General features: G+C 35.4%; 1 protein-coding gene across 3 annotated transcripts in view; it reads right to left on the reverse strand.

The window, feature by feature from the left end:
- The window catches only part of LOC123564037 (poly(A)-specific ribonuclease PARN-like), a 93,563-nt gene that overhangs the window by 32,882 nt on the left and 40,227 nt on the right, over nt 1-20,454 (reverse strand). For 2 of the 3 annotated variants that reach the window (XM_053536689.1, XM_053536688.1), the window contains exons 6-14: nt 14,976-15,080; nt 10,436-10,486; nt 10,280-10,355; nt 9,136-9,192; nt 7,657-7,734; nt 7,307-7,350; nt 6,872-6,914; nt 3,572-3,647; nt 1,103-1,213 (exon numbers count right to left, since the gene is read on the reverse strand). In XM_053536689.1, the coding sequence (XP_053392664.1) occupies nt 1,103-1,213; nt 3,572-3,647; nt 6,872-6,914; nt 7,307-7,350; nt 7,657-7,734; nt 9,136-9,192; nt 10,280-10,355; nt 10,436-10,486; nt 14,976-15,080 (641 nt within the window). Of the gene's footprint in view, nt 1-1,102; nt 1,214-3,571; nt 3,648-6,871; nt 6,915-7,306; nt 7,351-7,656; nt 7,735-9,135; nt 9,193-10,279; nt 10,407-10,435; nt 10,487-14,975; nt 15,081-20,454 lie in introns of all 3 variants that reach the window. The other variant, XM_053536687.1, reaches the window with a different exon arrangement.

Here is a 20,454-nt window from a genome sequence, read left to right on the forward strand (position 1 = left end):
ATTATCAAGGAGTGAGGATGGTATTTCCTTATTACTACAAAATAACAGGCGGGGTAGATCTTATATTCTTACTGTTCTGACAATTTTATTTCACTAATTATTAATTATTAAAAACATATTACTAGCCTGTTACAGTGATGTAACATAACAATGATGTCATATAATCAAGTGTACTGTTGATTTTTCTAAATACCACAAGGCACTGCAACATACCAAATATCAAAGACCTAGGTCTTGTGGTTTCAGACAAGAAGATTTTTAAAGTTTTTTCCTATATAAGTCTATGTAAAACTTGTGACCCCCAGGGTGGGGCCTCTTTTCACCCCAGGGGCACAATTTGAACAAACTTCATAAAGGACCATTAGATGATGTCACATGCCAAATATCAAGGTATCAAGGCTCTATGCCTTGCGGTTTTGGACAAGAAGATTTTTAAGTTTTTTCCCTATATAAGGCTATGTAAAACTTGAGACCCCCCGGGGCAGGGCCCCTTTTCACCCTAAGGTTATAATTTGAACAATTTTGGTAGAGGACCACAAGGCAATGCTACATACCAAATATCAAAGGCCTAGGTCTATCTTCATGGAGGACCATTAGATAATGTCACATGCCAAATATCAAGGCTCTATGCCTTGCGGTTTTGGACAAGAAGATTTTTAAAGCTTTTCCTTTCGGTTGCCATGACAACCAGAGTTCTGCATGGAATTCAATTCTTTGAATAATTTTGAAAGGGGGCCACCCAAGGATCATTCCTGTGAAGTTTGGTGTGATTCTGCCCAGTGGTTTTCAAGAAGAAGATTTTTTAGAAATTGTTGACGGACCACGATCCACGATGGACATTGAGCAGTCATAAAAACATGATAAAATACAGACGTGTATGACCAATGGGAGACAAGCCATGGGAGATAAAATTATCTCACACTGCCATTATTTTTGGAACACTCTTGTCTCACTAGGTGAACAAATACTCTCAAACCATGATAAACTTATTATTACACAACAGACTACTAGCAATGACTTTCTAATAAATATATAAAACACCTCTTTCAAGTAATCCTTTCATTGTTCTTGTACATTATATACTTCACACTACCATTCTTACCTAGGAAGTTTGAGAGAGATATAAAACATTGTCCAGTAACGAAAGCGTCATATCCTGCTTCATGTAACGCCTCGTTGTCCTTGTATTTGTTATCCAAGTCCTCTGATATTTCTGCAAAATTATCAAATCAGATTTCAAAGTCTCCCGAACAAAAGAGATCCATGATTGTAAAGTGGGGATCATGACAAGTTGAACTAAAAGTGTTGAAGACACAAGAGTTTTCGAAAAATGGGAACACAAAGTTAGGACTTAACTTTTGTTATATAAACATCAATCCACAACTTTTTAATGTATCAGGCTAAATGAAATGACACTGGGGGCAAATGAACAGACCGACATATGGACATCATTCCATATTCACAAGTGGGGACAGGACTTAAATCATATTCTCATTATTTATGCTGCTGTATTATAAAATTTAATAGAACAGATTATAATATAAGATAGTCTTACTTAAGTTGTATCCATATTTTACTAGGTTAATAATAGAATACATCCAGGAGTAATGGTATGTATAGCAAGGGAAGAAATAGAAAATGAATTGTGACCAAATTCATTTGACAGATAGAAAGATGTTCAAACATACAAAGTGAAAAGTACTTTAAAACTATTAGCTTTGACAACAGATTTGTCCTTTGATTCACTTTATCAATAGCTTATCTAGCAGTTAATAACAAGAGAACCGCAATGCAGAGCAATATACGCCCAAAGGTATGACCATTTACCTTAAGTGTGACCTTGTCCCTCAAGCAAGCCATCCAAAACATGCACTCTGCATGTCAACTCAATCTGGTGAACATTTGTGGCAAGTTTCTTTAAAATCCTTCAAGTATTTCAAGAGTTACAGAATGGACAAGAAACATGGGCATATGATATTTGACCCCTAAGTGTGACCTTGACCTTGAAGCCAGCCATCCAGAACATGTGCTCTGCACATTGTCTAGATGTGGTGAACATTTATGATAAGTTTCTTCAAAATCTTTCAAGGGGTTCAGGTAAGACCTCTGACCCGTAAGTGTGACCTTGAAGCGAGCCATCTGAAACATGCGCTCTGCACATCATCTTAATCTTGTGAGCATTTGTGCCAAGTTTCTTTGAAATCCTTCAAGCAGTTCAAGAGTTACAGAGCGGACCTGAAATTGTTAATGGACGGATGCAGCAACGAACAGACAGATGGATGGACACCAGCATCATAACATAATACATCCCTTCAGGTGTATAAAACAAGAGCACCATCTACGGGTGGCATCGCTCATCTGCAAGTGCTGGACAATATGTAAGACAAGGAGCTGCGTTCAATAAACACTTTATGCCCCCAGTGGCATCCTTGTCAATAGATTTCGCACCTAAGTCCAAAACAAGGTCAAGGTCAAAGTGAGGTCAGGTGATGTTTGAAGATGAAGAATGGTCACAGTTTACATCTGTATTAGTATCAATTCATTCTTGTAAGGGGTATTGATGCTAGACGAAACGGTCCCATTTGGTTAACCAAGAGGTGACCCATATAAAGCAACCTAAGTCCAAAATGAGGTCAAAGACAAGGTCAAACTGAGGTCAGGTGATGTCTGAAGATGAGGAATGGTCACAGGTTACATCTGCATTAGTATCAAGTCATTCTAGTAAGGGGTATTGATGCTAGACGAAACGGTCCAACTTGGTTAACCAAGAGATGGCCCGTATAAAGCAACCTAAGTCCAAAATGAGGTCAAGGTCAAGGTCAAACTGAGGTCAGGTGATGTCTGAAGATGAGGAATGGTCACAGGTTACATTTGCATTAGTATCAAGTCATTCTAGTAAGGGGTATTGATGCTAGATGAAACGGTCCCGTTTGGTTAACCTCGTACGGACGGACGAACAAACGGACGGACAAGACAATCACGATATGCCTACCGCATCAGTAGATGCTGGGGGCATAAAAATGTTTATAGTTCAGAAAATAAAGAAAATAGTTATAGTTCCTATTTTCTAAGTACAAAACGGGCAATAATTTTGACAAAATTCAAATCAGGGTTAACGTTCCTGGCCTACATAGTCACCTAATGATGATAAACAAGTATGCAAACTTTCAAAGCTGTACCTCTTATAGCTTTTGAGAAAAGGTGGACCTAAACAAAAATTTCAACCAAGAAACTCAATTTTTCAAAGTACAAAAATGGCCATAATTTTGACAAAATGCATATCAGAGTTATGGTTCTTGACTTACAAAGTTACCTAATGATGATAAACAAATATGCAAGGTTTCAAAGATTCAGCACTTATAAGTTTTGAGAAAGGTGGACCTAAACAAAATTTTTTTAATTTCAATGCGATGCCAATGATCAAATGACGATAATACCTCATAGATTTTTTTCCAAATACCAGACGCAGATGAGTTAAAGGTCCTGTGAGAGATCATACAACAAAGTTTCTTTCTAGTTTACTTAAATGATCAATATTTTACTGCAATGACTGAATACAAACTGTACGTACCAACCTCTGGTTTGACAAATGGAGGCATCTGTGTTAGATGGTGTAAATAACTTAGCCCTGTGTTGTCTATACGGTCCTGAAAAAAGACAGCAGAAATATTTTTACTGGTACTGATGATGAACCCAGATAGAAAATGAGGTTTTTTACCTATAACTTTTTTATTTCTGCAAATTGTTATCAATAGTTGGTATCAAAATAAAGCTTAACATTTGCTGAAAACTTTACATAATCAAATCTATATTTTAAATATAAATTTGAATTATGTAAAGTTTTCAGCAAATGTATAATCTAGTAAGCAAACTCGCATGAAGTGATGCCCTGAAAGGGGTATGTAAAATTGGGACTGTATAAACGTTGACTGATGATAAATTTGACTACTTTGTCATTTACAAAATTTTCCTCATAGTATTATATTGAAACTTTCCAAAAATGATGCAACAGCCATTCCGGATCAAATAATGAAAAATGACCCAATGTCAGGCCTTTATGTGTTGACAGTGAGCATGCATAAAAACAAGAGCACCGCCGTGCTGACGCTCATCTGATTTTTTTTTGTATAATAGAAAAATTGTCCTACCCATGATTTTCTAAGTCCAAAAAGGGCCATAATTCTTGCAAAAAGCAGGATGGAGTTATGTTTCTTGATGTACAGAGTCAGCTTATGATGGTGAACAACAGTTGCAAGTTTCAAAGCAATAGCTTTGATAGTTTAGGAGAAAAGTTTACCTAAACATAAAACTTAACCAATAAATCTGATATTTTCTAAGTCCAAAAGGGGCCATATTCTTGCAAAAAGCAGGACAGAGTTATGTTTCTTGCTGTACATGGTCAACTTATGATGGTGAACAAGTGTTGCAAGTTTTAAAGCAATAGCTTTGATAGTTTATGAGAAAAGCTGACCTAAACATAAAACTTAACCAAGAAATCTGATATTTTCTAAGTCCAAAAGGGGCCATAATTCTTGCAAAAAGCAGGATGGAGTTACGTTTCTTACTGTACAGGGTCAGCTATTGATGGTGAACAAGTGTTGCAAGTTTCAAAGCAATACCTTTGATAGTTTATGAGAAAAGCTGACCTAAACATAAAACTTAACCAGGCAACGCCGACGCCAATCAAGTGATGACAATAACTCATCTTTTTTTAAAAACAAGAGGGCCATGAAGGCCCTGTATCGCTCACCTGACCTATTGACCTAAGATCATCAAGATTAACATTCTGACAAAGTTTCATTAAGATATGGTCATAAATGTTGTCTCTAAAGTATTAACTAGCTTTTCCTCTGATTTGACCCGGTGACCTAGTTTTTGACCCCACATGACCCAGATTCGAACTTGACCTAAAGATCATCAAGATTAACATTCTGACTAAGATTCATGAAGATAAAGTTATAAATGTGGGCTCTAGAGTGTTAACAAGCTTTTCCTTTGATTTGACCTAGTAACCTAGTTTTTGACCTCACCTGACCCAGATTAAAACTTGACCTATAGATCATCAAGATTAACATTCTGACCAAGTTTCATTAAGATATGGTCATAAATGTGGCCTCTACAGTTTTAACTAGCTTTTCCTTTGATTTGACCTGGTGACCTAGTTTTTGATCCTACATCGCCCAGATTCAAACTGGACTTTGAGACCATCAAGATAAACATTCCGACCAAGATTCATGAAGATACAGTCATAAATGTGGCCTCTACAATGTTAAGAAGCTTTTCCTTTGATTTGACCTGGTGACCTAGTTTTTTACCCCAGATGACCCAATATCAAACTTGTCCAAGATTTTACTGAGGGTAACATTCTGACCAAGTTTCAATAAGATTGGGCCCAAATTGTGACCTCTAGAGTGTTAACAAGCTTTTCCTTTGATTTGACCTCGAGACCTAATTTTTGATCCCAGATGACCCAAAATCGAACTCTTCCAAGATTTAATTCTGAGTAACATTCTGACCAAGTTTCATTAGGATTGAGCCAAAATTGTGACCTCTAGTGTTAACAAGCTTTTCCTTTTATCTGACCTAGTGACCTAGTTTTTGACCCCAGATGACCCAATATCGAACTCATCCAAGATTTTATTGTGGGTAACATTCTGACCAAGTTTCACTAAGATTGGGCCAAAATTGTGACCTCTAGAGTGTTAACAGTCAAACTGTTGACGACGGACGGACGGACGGACGACGGACACAGGGCGATCACAAAAGCTCACCTTTGAGCACTTTGTGCTCAGGTGAGCTAAAAATCAGATGAGCTAAAAACGCCCTCTTCCCCAGTAATTTTGGATAAATATATTGTTCTACAGATAAATGTAAGTCATTTATTTATACAGAATATTTACTGAATGTTGTTTTTGTTTAAACCAGTTGGTGTTATAAGTGGTTGCTATTAGATGGTGTGTTCAATTATATAAATAACCAATTGCAATCGCATAATTCCAAGGTGGTCAACTTTATCATCTGTCCAAGTTTATCATCAGTACCAGTAAAGAAATGACAATCATCTGCGTAAGTATATGGAAATTCCCCATACCAAACATGCTGAGACCAAAAAGGATAAGGTAAATTTTGAGGGGATTCAAGATGATACAGGTGGTTTGACAGGGTAACACTGCTTTTGAGAGATTTCCAAATTTTCAGTCTTCTTTGTTCATTAAGATAACAAACCGGCATACTTTCGTAAAAACATGGAAATTTGATGTCACAACGACCTATTATATAGTGTCATGCAGGTGTTAAGCATTTGATCTAGGACCTTATATAAAAGACATTTCAAAAGTGTTACTTCCCATATTTCAACACTGTTTAAACCCTGCTACATGTTGACGTCACGTCAACCTATTTTACTTTGCACCATATATGCCCAATGAAGTAGTGCTTCCCTATTTCATCTTCTCGTTTATAAGAAATACATATTACAATCAATATATAGCAGGACCATGTTTTAACTAAACTGCTAAATTTGTTATATGCCGCTTGTATAATTCACTCCAGCTACACTTTTGTGAAATTACTTCACAAGTGTATAACCTTGTCATATTGTTTCCATACGTTAAAACATGATTCTGCTCTAATATCACATAAAAGAATTTAGCTTTAATCTGCATTTAGTTGGATGGATGAGTAGAGGAGTGTTAAACTGTTACACAAGAACATTATCATGTAATACAAAAAAGTAGGAAAATGAGAGGACCTGTTCATTACCTGGGACAGACTTGTGACCCCTAAATTTGACATTTAAAGTAATTTCCTTACTGCACAGAATTTTTTTGTCCATTACCAGTAATATACATCGTACGCAAAAAAAGCTTACTTTGAATGGTTGTGTATTTGACATTAACTTTGTATCTACCAGTCTGAAACATAAGCAAATATACTATAATATATATGTAAGCTTCAACAAATTTGTACACATTTTCTGTACATTCACATATAAATGAAATATTTACATAAATAATAACACACAAACATACTTCAAACCAGTAATTCAGAATTTCTTACAAAGCAATTTATTCTGGGCTAACACAACTAAAGGGAATGTGAATTTGTAGTTTTCAAGAAATATAAATGTGTGTCCTCCCTGAAGTATTTATAATTTTTCAGCACAACAAAATCACTAATAATTTCAGCAATCTGTAATTGCCTTTATAGAATATAGAAAATGTGTAAAAGAAAAAGGATCTCTGTCAAGCAGTAAGTACAAGGCCGTGTATAACAACACAACAAAAAAACAACAACAGAAATTTACCTAGGAAATACACATCTGCACATTGACTTGAAATCTTCATATGCCTGTAAAGATTAGTGAAATGACATTTTAAACATAATAGTGACTGCAGTTTACAACATTTCAAGCTTCTGCATGCATAATGTTTTTCATTTTATTATGACCTATAAATAAATCAGAGACACAGTGGTAAAAGGGAGACAACTCGAGTTGAAAATCAGAATCAAGTTTACATCACATCTAAACTTAATTGTTTGGCAATGTTTAATTGTGTGAGCAATATCTAACATCATATTGTAACCTACTTATGGCAATGTGTATATGAACTGGTTAAAAGTGTGAGCAATATCTAACATCATGTTGTGACCTACCTGTGGCAATGGGTACATGAACTGATTAATTGTGTGAGCAATATCTAACATCATGTTGTGGCCGACAATCAACTTGCCCTGAAAAATAACGCAAGAAACCTACCAATTTGTCTTATGTACAATCAAATCTGTTTACAATGGTCACCAAACTTGACTCTCATTGTGAGTGACCACCACTAACAAGTGACCATTATAACATTGAAATTTTACTATGTAGGACATCACAATTTAGTCAAACTTGTCTTACACATGTTATATACATGGTATTTAAACTTCTAATGATATTGTATAATCATAACTTATTTTTTTAAAGTAACAAACAAAAAGTTCTCTTAAAAACTGATACAAAGTCTAAATCTTGTTGTTACAATTAAAAAGAAAAGTATAAAACATGAAAAATTCTAATTCAATGGTAAAGAAGCTGTATCTTCTTTCCAAAAAATATGATGACTTCATTTTCATTAGGAATCAGGAATGTCTCTATGGGATGATAATAACTTCAGTGTTCTTTAATAACATGTACAACCTCTTTCTATATGGTAATTTTACTTCTTTTAAATTATGGTTCTACTTTTATCATTGGTGCACATAACATTAAGTATTTTCTGACTAGCCCCTGTTACAAATACCAGATTTACATATGAATTAAACTCTATCATATTCTCATTTTATTTTCAGTGTGTTTGTGCATTTTTATCAAGAAGCAAGAGTGCCAATTTGTCACAAAATATGCCTGTCTAAATAGCTAAATTTGCAGTTTTCAAGTAATTCAAGGACCATCATCCAAGAGGTGCCTGGGGCGATTTGGCTGGTTATCGATCTTGGCCGAGATATTATGCCCACAAACACTGTCAGCAATTTGGTGAAGATCGGATGAAAACTTATTGACTTAGAGAGTGGACAAGGCTAAATTCGCGGGGGTTTTTTCTGAGTAATTCAAGGGCAATAATCCAAGATTGCCTCAGGCAGTATGGGTGGTTATCACACTTGGCCGAGATATTATGCCTACAAACATTGTCAGCAAGTTTGGTGAGGATCGGATGAAATCTGACTTTAGAGAGCGGACAAGGCTTAATTCGCAGTTTTTTGAGTAATTAAAGGGCCATTATCCAAGAGTACCTGTGGCGATTTTGCTGGTTATCAAACTTGGGCACTTATGCCCACAATATTGTCAGCAAGTTTGGTAAAGATCAGATGAAAACTGTTCAACTCAAAGAGAGGACATGCTTTGGATGCCTCCCGCCAGTCACGGGTGTTCACATTATATGCCCCGCTCTTTCAGAAACGGGCTTATTATACAACAATGAAAGAAACAGGTAAAGTAAATCAGTCACAAACTGCTATAACACCAAAAGCTCATTAGACATTGGTATCAGTTATTTTTCTTAACAGGATAATCAAAACTGATTCTATATTTTAAGACTTCAAACCATCAAACCTGAAATGAATCAGTAAAAGATAACAAACACAGACACTTACACTCTGTGAGATCATCTTTATCACATGTGTAAATCCTACTGCTGCATCAATTTCAGCCTGTAAAAAATAGGATGTGTTCAGTGAATTTATTTCTTAACAATTCAAAATTTTTGCACCAAGGTTGCCCCACAAAAGAATTTCATTTGTGTAAACATTGTACCTGTTGTACACAGTACATAATACTATTTATCCCCCATTAATTTTTTTCATATGTGAATATGAACAATATGCTGGTAGTGTAATGACCTCAGCCAGGGTTGTTTGCCTTTAAGTAGTTTTGGTGAGGTTAGCAATCAATATTAAATTCATGAAAATATTTCAAGCAGTTTAGACAATACCAAGAAGTTACTAAATTAAGCTACTTGACTTTTGACCTCCAAGTGTGACCTTGACCTTGGACCTTGTGATCTGGTTTGTGCATTCTGCTTGCCGTCATAATGAGGTTAGTTTTATGAAAGTCTTCCCAGCAGTTAAAACGATTTGGAGCAGACGCAATGGTTGGACAGACCAGCTTCAAACTTGACTTAGATTTCATAAACACAAACATTTTGAAGTTTGATACAGATGATGTAAAAAGTGGCCTCTAGTGTTAACAAGATTTTCCTAATAATTGACCTAGTGACCAAGATTTTAACCAAAGATGAACCAGTGATGAACACTTCCAACATTTTATTGAAGGTAAAATTATGACCAAGTTTCATTAAGATTGGGTCATTGTGAGCACTAGAGTTAAAAGTCAAATTGCTTACAATGCCAGAAACAGGGCGATCACAATAGCTCACCTTGCGCACTTTGTGCTCAGGTGAGCTAAAACTGATTACAATGTGTAAATGGTCATCTACCGGCTCTTTTGCAGCTTTTGTTTTGTTTTTTTAATAGAGCTCAGTTCATGCATCATTTCATCAGTATAATATGGTCATTTATTATCATAAGAATAAGGCATTAACAGTAGTAATGGAAAGTTCAAAGGCGTAGGAAGGCTTCAGACTCATAAGCCACAATCAACATTCCGCATGGCTAATTACATATATCTGATACCATTTTTACTTCTTTCTGCATTTATAATAGTAAGAGTTCCTTTCTGAGTCGAACTGTAAGCATATAAAGATTCTGAAAATCTAAAATTGAATTACTAAATGCCCACCATATCTTGTGCTTGTCTGCTCTCCTCCATTTTCTTCATCTGGTCTTCACCTTTCACCTTTGTAACAACAATAAACCTCTCCTTGTTTTCACCTGTTTTGCTCTGTAGGTGAAGTTCTCCACCATACCTGTAATTATATTTGTTACAATAATAAACCTCTCCTTGTTTTCACCTGTTTTACTCTGTAGGTGAAGTTCTCCACCATACCTGTAATCATACTTTTACAACAATAAACCTCTCCTTGTTTTCACCTGTTTTACTCTGTAGGTGAAGTTCTCCTCCATACCTGTAATTATATTTGTTACAACAATAAACCTCTCCTTGTTTTCACCTGTTTTACTCTGTAGGTGAAGTTCTCCTCCATACCTGTAATTACAACAATAAACCTCTCCTTGTTTTTACCCATTTTACTCTGTAGGTGAAGTTCTCCTCAGTAACTGAAATTATAAACAATAAACCTCTCCTTGTCTCTGTAGGTGAAGTTCAGACCTATGCCTGTAATCATATTTGTTAAAACTGCAAACCTCCTTGTTTCACCTGTATTACTCTGTAGGTGCAGTTCTGCCACAATCCTGCAGTCATATTTTTACAATAATAAACATAAACCTCTCCTTGTTTTCACTTGTATTACTCTTTAAGTGAGGTTTATTTGTTTGTCTGCCCCTTAACAAGACTAACCCTTATGTGAAGTTTAATGATAATAGGGGCAGTTGTTAGTTTACTTTATACTAATTTGTTTTAGCTCGATTGTGATTAAAGTTTCACGCTTATTGGAACCACTTGTTAGTCTGCTTCCTGGAAAAACCAGTACTGGTGTCATAAGAAAAGTCACTGGGACTCGAACTCACGACCCCAAGATCAAGTGGCCGACACCTCATCCACTAGACCATCGCTCCCCTTAAAGGGGCAGTTGTTAAGATGATACAGTGATACTGACAATCTTGCCATACAACTTAAACTAGCACTATAACAGCATTTGACCCAAATAACTTTCAACTTTGGAATACCTTACCCTAAACTATCAGATGTTGGTCCCTTATGTAGACCAGCCCTAAATATATTAAGTCTGATGATAACAGGGCCAGCACTTAATAAGATACAGTGAAACTGAGAAGATTGCCATAGAAAGTTAACCAGTGTTTTTACAATATTTGACCCTACTAACTTTGTCCTTTAGGATATCTAACTCTTACCATAAACAGATGTCTGCCCCTTACCAAGACCAACCCTTATGTTAAGTTTGATGATAAAGGGGCAGTACATTAGCCCTCCATACTCTTTGAATAGCTGAGACAAAAATATTCATAATATCTCCCCCTCAAGAGAGGAAATACAATTTTAAGTAATATTTGGGCATATTTCATAAACTACTGCTTCAATCACATTAATAAATCAGGCACCGCAAGATTTGTTTGTAAAAACAATAACTAAAAGTTATGGAAAATGTAACAGGTATTAGACCATTTTGAAACTTTTTGTTAACACATTCACCAACTTTCAGCTTTAATGCAAGGACATGACAGGCTGGCAGTTTTCAAATCCAACAGGGACCAGGCAGTGCCCCTAAGAATATACAAGAAACTGCACAGACACCTTTTAAGTGTGGCAGTTCCTGACGAGTTACCGGGCAGTAACTGAACAACTGTATTTAGGGCTCTCTCCACCTCTTCTATGCATTATGCAAGTAGTCCACAGTTTCTACACTGGATGCAAAAAAAGCCTGGATGCTGTAGTGTAATTAATGCTGTCTTCTTTGTTGTTGAGGAATGAAGCAGGTTGTACTTGTGTAAAACTTTTACAGTTAATGGGGCACCATAATGTGCCATCCCGCTTCTGCATGGAGTTCACTCTGCATGGTAAAAATCAACCCTATCAGGTGCTTTGACAGACATCATTGGATACATGGACAGTGCCTGTTAAGGCTCCTATAGATGCTAGGTCAGTGCCAGTATGATCACCAGGCAATTTTGAAGGTAAAGTTTGAAACAGAAATCATACTTTTTCCATCTGATTTATGCAGCACCCTCAGAGCCCCTTCTGATAGTCGGACAATGTTCTGACTATGTGTTAATGGTGTAACAGCCCAGTTTTTTCCCTAGTTAGTTTTTTTCCCTTACTCCTTGTACACGAAAAAGGGAGAAAAAACTTACCAGTTGTTTTTTCTCTCCCTCCCCCCACCACCCTGTAAGGTTTTCCCCTTTAGTTTTTGTACATAAAAACAAAGTTATATAAGCTGTAACAATCTCACCAGACAGACTGATCAACAGAAATGATGAACCAAGGGCAACAAGTTAGCACTAAAAATACTACTGGATACAGAACCAACTTGTCAGTTTCTTCCCCTTCCCTCTATTACTGTTCAGTAGGGGTGACTATAAAGGCCAATTTTGACTATTGCAATACTACTGATATTGCCTAAAAAAACTATTGCGATACTATTCTATTGCAGGTTACTATTGCGATACTATTGCAATAGTTATCGGCCACCATGTTTTATACAGTAAAACTACCAACTGGCATTGTTACACAGTGTAAGACACAGCACTGTTTATAATTGCTGTTAATACACATTGAGATGTTTGTATAACTAAAATGGACAGAAATAAATCTAACATTAAATATCTTTAACATTTTTTCTATTTCTTGCCTTCCTTGGCTCTGAAACAATAAGTAAACAATAAACCTATGCAAGGTATACTCAAACGAATCAGCCATTTGTTGCGAATGTCAACGTGTTTAATAACCCAAAGCATCGAAAAAGACGAAAATTGATGGATCGGACTAAGGAGTACCAGCACTAAATGAAGGGCCCTACCGAACAGTTTGCTGTATCATACAAGTAGCCTACTTTCTCCATGTCCATAGTACTTTTTCTCATTTAAGATTAACAGGTTACTTAAATATATTTAATCAAAGTTTCTAAGAAACTAAATTTATTAGTTATCTTCCAGACTTCTCAGTCCTTTATGGTAGTTTAATTCCATGAGGTTAATTATTGTAATGGAGACGTAAACACTCTCCGAGGCGCAAATGACAGCTGGCTCTATTTCTTAGTTTATAAATTATTTATTATTTCTGTATTTATTAAAATTTCAAAACTATCGAAACTATCGATTGTTGAAGGAACTATCGGCGATTGTTATTGGATCGTGACTTTTATATCGATGCATACTATCGGGACACTCAGGATCGCAATGCATCGATATTTCGATGTATTGTTACACTCCTACTGTTCAGATATATTGACATACACGTACAAGGGGGGGAAAGTACTGGAACTGGAACTAGTCAGTTTCTTCCCCCTTCACCATCTTTTATTTGAGTATGCAAATACATACGAACTAGGGGGAAAAGAGCCAACTAGTCTGTTTCTTCCCCCTTCATTGTGTATTATTCAGCCATGCAGATACATGCACATGTAGGGGGGAGGGGGGGAAAAACTAACTAGTCAGTTTCTTCCCCCTTCACCCTGTAGTGAACTAGTAGACCAAATAGTCTGTTTATTCTCTCTTGTTTGTGAACAAAAGTTAAGGTGGAAACAACTAACTAGGGGGGAGAAAAAAACCAACTGGGTTGTTTGTTTTTCCTTTGTTTGTGTACAAAAACTATGGGGACAAAAACTAATCAAGCGTGAGAAAAAACCAACTGGGTTGTTTGTTTTTCCTTTGTGTACAGGAACTACGGGGACAAAAACTAACCAAGCATGAGAAAAAACCAACTGTTTTTTTTTCTACCTTTTTTGTGAACAGAAAAAAATAGGGGAAAAACTAACTAGTGGGGGAGAAAAAAACAACTGGTCAGTTTTTTCTCCCTTGTTTGTGCACAAAAACTGAGGGGGGGGCGAGGAACTAACTGGTTGTCTTTTTCCCCGGGGAAAAAACTGCCTGGGGAAAAATCTGACCATTACAACGGGCTGAGCGAAGGCTAAGGTAGTCGCTGAATTTAAACTTTTCTCTGTATCTTTCCATGAGCCCAAACAAACCATGTCACTGTCCGATTTCACCTGCCTTTAGACTCGCAACGGTAGATTTTGACCAATTACCCTTCAAATAATCGCTGTCCGGTGGCAGTTTGCCATTTGTGACTGTGGCTTATTGCTGCCAGAATCATAGACCTTTTAACATAAAAGGCCAGTCTTTGTTTATCATAATGTCACTCTTTTTTGAAAGAGCATGTTATTTTCTAATTTATGAGACATCGTTGCCATGTACATATATGCCTCCTGAACTAGATCCTTTTAATGCTTAAACATCTGACAGGTAGGCAATCTGTTACCACTACTTAACCATTTGGAACTCACCAACCAGTCATATCTGATCAGCTCCCACTTGGATTTGAACCTTTGACCTCACATTCCAGAAGCTGATGCCTAAACCATAAGAACAAAGTGTACATTTTGGCAGATGAACAATTATTTTCAGTTTGATGTAAATCCATGGTATTACCTCAGAATTAAGATGTATGAATATTTTAACCTTAAATTCAATGTAAAACAGGGTATTCTACAATAAATCTTGGTGCCATCATTACAGACATTTTCATATATTATGTTGGTGATAATTACAAACAACTATTTCAAGTCTGAACCCATTCATATATCAAGTGACAAAATGGGAAGTGAATTCAGACCTCTTGGCCCAATGCCAGATGACAAATTCTCTTTATACCAACTAAAGAGGATCTAGCAATTACTTACTTTGTTTGTAAGGACTGGTAAGTAAGTTTTCTCTGGAATCCTGTACATGGTGGTAATGATAATGACTCGTGTTCTCCTGACTCCAGAAACTTCTCAACTTTCTTACTGAAATATAGTTAATTTGTTCATATAAACAATATATAGATAAAACGTTTTTTTTATTGTATACAGCATTTTGTAAAGATTCAAATGGCTATAACTCTTAAGCCAGGTATAACTAGAGCTATCACTAAGGTCAGTTAGAAAGAACCTAACATGCCCCATGCACAACTACTGTTGTTACTGATCACTTGTGTGAAGTTTCATTAAATTGTGTCAAGGGGATGAGGAGATGGTGCGCGCAAGATTGTGTCTACGGACAGACAGACAAACAGAAGGACAGATGGACGGAAGGACAGACGGACAACCTGAAACCAGTATACCCCCCCTTACAACTTTGTTGTCGGGGGGTACAATAATGCACTATGTGCTAACAGTAAGTGCAGATGCACTTCACACTGGTATGTTTTTGTACTTTGGAGCCAAATCCCTTTAAATCTGTAAAAATCTCTGCCTACATTCTTTTTTTTGTGTGTGTGTGTGTGTGTGTGTGTGTTGGGGGGGGGACATCATCATAACCACACACTTTTTCTTTTTTACCTAAATATATATCAATAACAAGAAGGTTTGTAAATCTTCACCATATCAAATTTCAAAGTAGATCTTCACTGCATGTAGTTATTCCATTAAAGGAAGTATAAATACCCTAAAACTTGTTAAAACTAGTTCAGTTGCTTTAATCTTTGGTAACACAGGTGAGTTCATATATCAGTTATCATAAATTACTATTTCAAGGTCAAACTATGTTATGATTGTGTCCCTGTGAAGGACAAATTTGGGCTTAAGAATATCTTTAAAGAAATTGAACCCTGTTATTTCACAAGTGGTAGTTAATATTAGGGATTTTTATATTAACAGGTATTTACTGGATTTCTTGATCACTCCAAATATGTCTTATTGTCAAAATTTAGAACACAGCTATTGGCATATATATAGTAAAGATTGTTAAATAACATTTGATATAAAACATACATGCCATAATTTTTCAGGACATTTCCGGGATTCTGAGTAAAATTTCCGGGATTTGTACCCTTTGTCCGGGACATACACCGTGACATTAGCATTCGTCTGTTTCATGCATAAATATCATAAAATTACAAAGTAGTTTCCGGAGATAAACATTGTTCACTCGCTTAGGAATAATTTGCTGCAAATGTCGTCTAGCTTTTTAAGGGAGGTAAATAGGGTAATTCACGTCTATAGTTCGGCACATGAACTGGTTGCGTTCCCGAGGTGAACAGAATTAGGAGACTTACTGCATACGAAGAATTAACCTTGTCATCGTGATTTAGAATCCAGCTTATTTGGTATCATTTTAAAGCTTTAACGTGTATCTCATCATTAATAAAATGGAATCCTCAAAGGAATAAAATAAATCTTGTAGATAAAATCAAAATAAAATATTTCGGGTTGGGTCAATTTTCATGGATCGGTCGGCAAAGGCATTCAACAGTCAAAATTTTAATTTAGAATATGTGTGACAATCAATCTATATTTTAAAAGATTACAACCTTTTAAAATAATTATCGTTTAATTGACCGTTTTCAGCCATTTCTTCCATAAAGGCTACATGTAGCTTTACCGCCTACATGCTAAAAACAATGAGATTTTCGGCTATTGTTCATAATATTAAATTATCATAAAACTGTTATTGATTGCAAAATTCTGCCAATTCATAATCAGGGACATCAAAATAACTGACTGTAAATTAATCTGGGTCATCAAAAGATCATGGGGCACGTTCAATATGAGTGTTGATCGGAGCTGTGTCCCGCTCGAGGGCATGAAACTGATATCGGATAATTAGGAATAAACAATGTGACACCGAGGACTGTTTATCGTGTTTTATTAATGTAAAATTCAACAATTTATAGACCAAAAAAACTATTTTTTGGGGGGGTTATTTTTGTTTTCTGTCTTTTTTTTAAAATTTCCTGGACATTTGAAATGTCACATTTCAACACTGTCCGGGACACCGGGACGAGTATGTCATTTCTGGGACAATCCCGGACAATCCGGGACGTATGACATGTATGTATAAAATCTACAGTAAACCTCATTAAAAAAATATAAGGAACTCAGATATAAGTAGGGCTGGGTACCGCCTTGAAAAAAATACCGCGGTATACCACGATTTTTATCGTAAGACTAACAGCTAAGGTAGTGGTCATAAAAATATTGAAAAACTCTCAGAAATACTTAATTTATTATGAGCAACAACGAAGACTAGTTACTTGACTAGAATTAAAGAAAGAAATACACTGGAATATTAACCTGACACCTAGTTAGATTAATGACCCTTAGTATTTTTTACCAGCGTGTATTCGTCGGAAGATGCCATATTGTCTCTAGGAAAGCACTGGGTCACATGTATATAGGTCGCGCTTGTTTGAAGTTCGATTCGTGCACCCGCTTGATAAACCAGTAACGTTTACAAATAGTATGAAGGCTTCATCAAATCGTTTTCAAACAAAAAATAATAAATTTCGACTCAAAATTTTCCATACTATTTATTTCAAATGTCAGTCAAGAGTGTTCGCTATACAAATTGTGTTTGTTATAAAAACCTCGGTTACAAGAAACTAGTTCGCTATACCGATATAAGGAACCTCGGTTATAAGGAACAATTTTTTGAGGTCCGAAGCTGTTCCTTATAAGCGAGGTTTACTGTATAACTTTAAATTTACTGCCACATTTTCATACTTAATTACATTACAAGCTGTTTCAATACAAAGCAAATAAGAAAAATTTGTTCTTTATACTTGTATGGTTTTCATTCTTTATTTCAATGTACAAAATCCATACAATTGCAACCTACTCACATTCTATAGGTTTACATGTAGCCAACAAAACAATAATAATGTATCAGAACCAGGGTTGTTAATAATTACTTGCAAAAGTAATGCATTAAATTAGCATTACCTAGAAAAAATCGGCATTAAATTAGCATTAGAATTACTCATTTTTGTCAAAATAATGCATTAAATTAGCATTACATAGGGTGCATTAGCATTACTTTTTGTGAATCATTGCATGTTATAATCGAATCACTATTTGTTTGTTGTTTGTTTTTCATTTAATTATTTTAGTTGTTTATTTCATAGCAGCCACACATGACAATCATTTGTAATGAATCAAATCTACCAACTAGGGATTATATATAATTTGTATAAAAAAAAAAAAAAAAAAAAAAAAAAAAATTTGAACAAGACTTCCTTAGAAATCGAGATCTACAACCGACACTTTGGCTGCGTTTCCTGGATGATATTTTTATGGTGTGGGATCATTCCTTGGAAGAACTAGAAAATTTCATCAGAGAGTTAAACAGTTTTCATCCTGACATAAAGTTTACGCATACTATTTCACAAAATTCGCTCTTGTTTCTAGATGTAAATATATCCAAGGGAGAGAATTTATGTGTTGAAACTAACATATATGTGAAAAAAACTAATAACCACCAGTACTTGGACTATACATCATGTCATCCCAAACAATGTAAGAACGGTATTCCGTATAGTCAAGCAAAACGCTATAGACGTATAATATCAGATGATGACAAGTTCAAACATTCATTATCACAGCTTCGTGAATTCCTCGTTGACAGAAGTTACCCACATGATGTGTTAGACCGTGCCTTCCAAAAAGTAGTCAATATATCTCAGCAAGAAGCTTTACAGACTCAAGTTGGGGACAAAAATAGTGTAATTCCTTTTACTATTGTGTATGATCCAGCGCTTCCACGTACTGGTAACACTATTAATTAATACTGGAGTATTTTGAACCTATCAAAAAGCTTTACAACTAAATCCGTTTATGAGAACTGTAAACCTGTTGTTGCCTATAGACGTCCGAAAAATTTACAAGACTATTTGATAAGTTCAGAGTTCAATAAGCAAAGTGATAAACTTTATCTCTCACAGAGATGTAATGGTAGCCGATGTTCGCATTGTACCAATATCGAAACAGGTTCAGAATTTACCAGTCAAATGACTGGTGAAGCATACAGTTTACATCATAACGTAAACTGTAAAAGTAACTGTGTAATTTATTTGATTACTTGCAAAAAATGTGACAAACAGTATGTGGGACAAACTAAGCAACCTGTATCAAAACGCATGAACAGTCACCGATTTGATATTAATAGTTTTACTGACCCTACTTTTTCCTCAATGGTTGCATCACATTTCAATTTACGAGATCATTGCTTAAAGGACTTTTCTTTTATGCCTACTGATATTGTAAGAAATGACATTGATCGTCTCTGCAAAGAAACAGTGTGGATACATAAACTGAAAATGCTCTATCCAGATGGTGTAAATTCTAAAGTTTTATTTGATATTAATTGACCAATTAACTAATTGTATTGATCTACATATATAGATATGTAATGCCGAGTATATCGTTGTTTTTTCCTATTTCTGTTTTTTATATACATAAGTATAGGAAATTTTGTATAAACACTATCCGACAATTTACTCGGTATGTTTGTTAAATCCGTTTAAAGGAACGTTATTTTTAATTTATTTAACATTGTAAATAATGTAGATCTAAACTTTGTATACATTTTACCACCTTTTTACGCGACGTTGTTTAACGACGTCACGTCCGTTGTTTTTATTGTTATTCTTCCCTGAGGAAGGCTTAATGCCGAAACGTTGAAAGTTAATAATTATCTATGAACAAACGCTACACGTGTTGTTGTTGATTTTTCTTATTTGTTAATATAATTTGTATGAAATACTTGAAATGATCCAACAGCACCATAAGAAACACAGCATTTAAATTCTTCAGTATTTTTGTATCTGTCTATGTCTCCAGTGCTTGATATTGTTAATGTATTATAGTTTATCACTTTTGCATTTTATGAACATGAGCTGCTCAAAGATTTGAGCGTTTAGTCTGCTTTACAGTATTTACCTAGGTAATCTATAGTTAAATACATGCATGACTTTCTTATATTATATCTGACTTTTTCTTTTACCATTACCATTACTTTATAAAAAACACTTATGTTGAAAGTCAAGTACCTGTTTAATGACTCCCTAATAGCCTATTTGACATGACATGTAAAATAGAGATGGTACCTAAGGCTACATATTCAATGACAACAACAACAAATCAAGTGCAAAACTGAAGCGCATATCGCTTTTCTCACACTAGCAATATTTTAACATAGCACCGCGCAGTAAATACGGTAACTTTTGACAGCGACATTGGCTTCGTTGTTTTTGTGGATTAGCTAAAGAAAGGTGAATTGTCATTTCTTTTTAACTAACACAGCCATTTTATTTATACTAAAGAACGTCTGCATTATATTAACAGAAGTTTCTGTAACGGTAGATTCCGCAAGGTAAATGCTGTTCCGCACGCCTCGGTCAAT

This window comes from Mercenaria mercenaria, chromosome 2, assembly GCF_021730395.1.
Source record: "Mercenaria mercenaria strain notata chromosome 2, MADL_Memer_1, whole genome shotgun sequence".
Taxonomy (NCBI): Eukaryota; Metazoa; Mollusca; class Bivalvia; order Venerida; family Veneridae; genus Mercenaria; species Mercenaria mercenaria.